Genomic DNA, 4,791 nt, shown 5'->3' with positions numbered 1-4,791 from the left:
GGATGTATCTTGAATCAGGTCATAAGAGGAATGGCCACCGGATTTTGTGAGTGCGGAAAAAAACATGGCCTTAATCATGATTTATTGCACCTCTGAAAATAACATTTTTTAAAATATTCAGCTTTAGGCTTATACATGATTACAAGTTTTTTGCCAAAACGCAAAATGCTTTGATGCATTGATAAAAAAAAAGAGTTATAAAATCAGCGCCATACAACAAACCTTGCCCATCTAGAGAAACTATTTGAGGATCTTCTCCACCTGTTTAAGCACCTTTTATTGAGTCCCAACACCGTGATTCAGTGGAGCGGGATTGCCACAAGCACCGATTTGACGAGGGTAAGGCAACCGTCTTTGCCATCATGACATCAAGGCGGTGCACCAAGGGTTGAAACTTGGAACGCCTGGCTCGGTAGCACATAGCAACCACCGCCTCCAGGGCCTCCTCCTCCGAGGAAGAGATAGTCTGTAAAAGAAGTCTCCAAGGCTACTTTTACGCACATTGGTATCATCAGTTTGAATTGTATTTTTCAGATATAAAATATTCAGTAAATTCATAATTTGAGAGAATATTTGCTTACACTACATATGCTAATTTTGTTGTTTGCCATGTGAAAAACGAGTCATATGTAGAGGCCTCGCATGCAGCCACTCCCTGGCCAAATCTCACCCTCTCAGCTGCATCCAATGGCGTGCGGGCACATCGCTTGTTAAGGCTAAAATCAGCACTTCCCTTATTTAGATTTTGTGGTTGGGTAATAGACAACTATATAGAGAGAAGGGCTCGTACGGTGAAAATAGTCCATTACAAACTATCCAATAACGGCGGATAGATTGCTCGCCTCCTCTTTTGCCCTCCAAGGAGGAGGAGGAACAGGAGGACAAAATCTATCTGGTTCGAACAATTCCTCCAGACAATTTTGACATACTATGTCATCCTCTCTTTCTCTAGTACACTTCAACATGTCTTGTCAATGTTTTGCTCATGCTGCTTTGTTTCTTGAACATTTTGCGTTTTCCCTTTTGTAATGCATTTCCCGTTTCGCAATAGTGACTGTTGGTCTTGTTTCTGCAATGGCAATGTGACCTTCACTTGTTTGATTTGCAGGAACCTGTCCCTTGTTTACACTAGCCTAGCATTATTAATACATTATAAATTTGACAAGACAAGATGCCTGTGTCGCGAGGCGCCAAGGCTTCTTCCTCGAAGGCGGACCCCTTCGACTCTGACTCCGACGATGATCTCGTACCGAAGAAGGGGGGCAAATACTCGGTCCCCGCCGGTGGCAAGAAGCAGTACAAGGACGGGTTCCGCGACACGGGCGGGCTGGAGAACCAGTCGGTGGAGGAGCTGGAGAACTACGCAGCGTACAAGGCCGAGGAGACGACGGACACGCTTAACGGCTGCCTCCGCATCGCCGAGAACATCAAGCAGGATGCCACCAACACGATGATCACGCTGAACAAGCAGGGTGACCAGATCGGCAGGACGCACGAGAAGGCCGTCGAGCTCGATCAGGACCTCGCCAAGGTGCATATGCTCCTGCCACATGAACAAAATGGCATCACTCTCCCCAACACCTAGGCCTATTTGAATTTCCACATGAAACGCGAGTATATACTTCTGGTTCCTGCGGGAATTAACCTGTTTCCCGGCTCTAAAAGTAATGCATTCCATGCCAAAACTAGGGCGAGTCGCTTCTCGGGAGCCTTGGAGGGTTCTTCTCCAAGCCATGGAAGCCAAAGAAAACGAGGCAGATCAAGGGACCAGCCCAGGTGTCGCGAGGTAAGTACAATCTCATAATATTGGTACACTTCAAATACTCAGATCATGAGGCCTTCTCTGTACTCGTTGTTCTTTTCAACTCGATCGATGGCATGAAACAGACGATTCCTTCAAAAAGAAGGCGACCCGAATGGAACAGAGGGATAAGCTAGGTCTGAGCCCTAGAGGGAAGGGGAATACCCGCAATTACGCCGAACCCACAAGCGCCATGGACAAAGTTCAGGTTGGTGCTCCCTTGACTCTGGTTATATGTACTATCATGGAAAAATATCTACCGACTATTAGCATATTTAGCCACTGTTTTGTCCCTTCAGGTGGAGAAACAAAAGCAGGACGATGCCCTCGACGATCTCAGCGGCGTGCTGGGGCAGCTCAAGGGCATGGCCGTTGACATGGGCTCGGAGCTTGATAGGTAAACTTACTGGGCGCGAAACAATACTTTTGAAGTTTTGAATCGATGTTTTCTCATCCATGTATATCAACCAATGTTTCAGGCAAAACCAAGCACTGGATAATCTGAACGACGACGTGGAAGAACTCAACTCCAGGGTGAAGGGAGCCAACAACCGCGCGCGTAAGATCATCGCCAAATAGGAGTCCAACTGCGTTGATCGATCAGCCATTATTTGAAGGAAATCAGAGATTACTGTGGAATCGGCCTTGACCGGCGCAGCTTTTGGTTGTCAGATAACCCAGTTTTCTTTTGCTCGTACGTTATGACATGTCTCGCTCTACTCAAAGTCTGATATCTGTTGGCTTAAGATTAACTGTTCCTCTCTGCGATGAAAAATGTACGCTGCCTGGATGGATAGATACTGTATATGTCAAGGGGAGGAAATTACATGCTTGTTACTATATATCCGAAAAGATGGATACATGCTGACATTCTAAACAACGGCACGTTTTTCAAAAAGAAAACTGAAAACCTTTTGGTGTGGCAGAAATGTATTTCGAATTTATGGTGCAAATGGACCCAGATGGAAAAAAATATGATTTTTTGAGGGTAAACAGTGGGGAAAATCCCCACTGCAAGTTTTATTAATAATTATAATAACAAAGTATCATACAATTGTACAAGATGTACAAAAGCAAAAAAGCAAAAAGCAACTACCAAAAAAACTATTCTATTCTAAAGCTTCAAACTGAGCGTGCAGCCAATTGCTGAAAGGTTCAACAAGCTTCTTATTCATTCTGTAAGGTAAGAGACTCAATTAATTTTTGAGGATAGCTTTCCATCTTTGAAACGTTGTCTCCTGGTTCTAAAAAATCAAATTATTCCTGGAAATCCAAATACTCCAGGCAGCTAGAATTATTATATCCATGGCAAAAGGTAGCTTCAATTTGTCTCAGATATCGTTGAAAGCCTCTAAAACTGAAAGATCTCTGGTTCTCTGAGGACATATGAAGTCCCAGCATAACTCAGCAAAGGGGCATGACCAGAATAAGAGAACCAAGGTCTCTTCCTGGTTTCACTGAAAAGTTGCACAAAAAAATGACTGTAACTGACAACTTTTTCTTCTCAGCAGATTCCTGGTATTCAATCTATCATGCAGCAATAGCCAGAAAAAGAATTTATGTTTAGTAGTAATTCAGACGCTTAATACCTCTGAATTATATATATATTTATTACTCCACATGAGCCCTTCTGTATGCATGGCCAAAAGCAGCTATAGTTTTGTATGCATACCACACCTAAATAAGAGTTTAAGATCCAACAACAGTAAAGTCACGTGAACAAATAACACATCTAGATCTGGAGTTACCAGTAGATTCTATACTGATCGGCCATGAGTGGCACCATTGACTTGTTTTCTAAGACATAATAAAATAAGCTTGTCGATCCATCAACTTCATTAGCCGATCCAATGGAACATGTACCAGGCACGTTCAGGCTTGATCCAATCAGAGATGAAAGGAGCTGCAAAAGTAGAATGGCAGGGTTTGAATCTAATAAATTTTCAGAAAGGCATTCAGGAATCTGTGAAAATTCTTATCTCACAAACAGGAATCTGCTGTATTTTCATGGACAAAGCACCATGAAAGCTGGGCTCCTTTGAAAAGTTCGAACCTCAGCTCTATCTTAATGAAAATGATCTCTAGTTCCTCCTAGAGACCACTTATTTTTTTCATGGACACATCACTTGCAAGATGCAAGAGAATTATCAACTCAGCTAGAATGCTGGAGCAAGCAATATCACCTACAGGCAATAAAGCAGCTTTCACCAAAGTGAAAAGGAATAAAATTAAGTGTAAGATAAAAGGGGACACTAGTTGGTAACATCGATAAAAAGGCAAACAGTAAGTTGTTGCTGTCAAGAGACTAATACCAGAAGCAAGAAATATCAAATATGTGAGCATCAACAACTCTGCAAGCAATTGAGCTATTACTGTGGCACAACCAAAATGGGTTATGACAGGAAATGAGCTGATAAGGTACTCCAAGTTAATCTTAGCATTTCTACATTGACAGGAAAATAGCATTCCTGCACCACAAAGGTGTCATTGCTCATGAATCGTGATTCCTTATCAGCTCAAAGGTATGGAAAATTGGAACCATAGGACCAGAAAGATGGTAATTTTGATGAAAAAACGCCCTGGCTATTTAGATGACATGTGGAACCTGGAGCCACACTTCATTCACAAATCCAGTAGCACTTCCCCAAAATACCAACTTCATAGTGGCATGATTTAAATATCTTCTATAGATACTATTGCACAGAAATTTTATCCAGATCTTACCAGGCAGGAATTAATGACAGCCGCACATCCAGCTCACCATTTAGACAAGACAAAAGCTGGGAAATATTTCAGTGACAGCAAAACACCTGGTTTTCAGAAAAGAACAACCCAAATTTACATCATCATTTGAACAAGGAGTGAAGACCAATTCTTGACAGTAATTACTAGAGGATTCAGTGTTCAAAGAAGCAAAACTTAGAAAATGCTTCATTCTTCAACAGTGAACTCTAGAACTGTTTGATTCACAGCGTCGAACTAGAATCATC

At 42.2% G+C, this 4,791-nt stretch overlaps 1 protein-coding gene across 1 annotated transcript; it reads left to right on the top strand.

The window, feature by feature from the left end:
* The first annotated feature begins 1,171 nt into the window (after positions 1–1,171).
* On the top strand, positions 1,172–2,380 carry LOC124680461 (SNAP25 homologous protein SNAP33-like). Its single transcript, XM_047215518.1, has 5 exons — positions 1,172–1,531; positions 1,690–1,786; positions 1,888–2,009; positions 2,101–2,198; positions 2,281–2,380. The coding sequence occupies exons 1-5, from the start codon at positions 1,172–1,174 to the stop codon at positions 2,378–2,380; spliced, it is 777 nt and encodes a 258-aa protein (XP_047071474.1).
* Positions 2,381–4,791: the final 2,411 nt, after the last annotated feature.

This window comes from Lolium rigidum, unplaced genomic scaffold (genome assembly GCF_022539505.1).
Source record: "Lolium rigidum isolate FL_2022 unplaced genomic scaffold, APGP_CSIRO_Lrig_0.1 contig_17095_1, whole genome shotgun sequence".
NCBI lineage: Eukaryota > Viridiplantae > Streptophyta > Magnoliopsida > Poales > Poaceae > Lolium > Lolium rigidum.
The sequence above is the reverse complement of the archived record's forward strand: the minus strand, read 5'-3'. Positions and strand labels throughout refer to the sequence as shown.

Coding starts and splice junctions, on each gene's coding strand:
- LOC124680461 (XM_047215518.1), top strand. CDS start 1,172: ATGCCTGTGTCGCGAGGCGCCAAGGCTTCTTCCTCGAAGGCGGACCCC. Junction 2,010..2,100: donor GCGCCATGGACAAAGTTCAG/GTTGGTGCTCCC, acceptor TTGTCCCTTCAG/GTGGAGAAACAAAAGCAGGA. Junction 2,199..2,280: donor ATGGGCTCGGAGCTTGATAG/GTAAACTTACTG, acceptor CCAATGTTTCAG/GCAAAACCAAGCACTGGATA.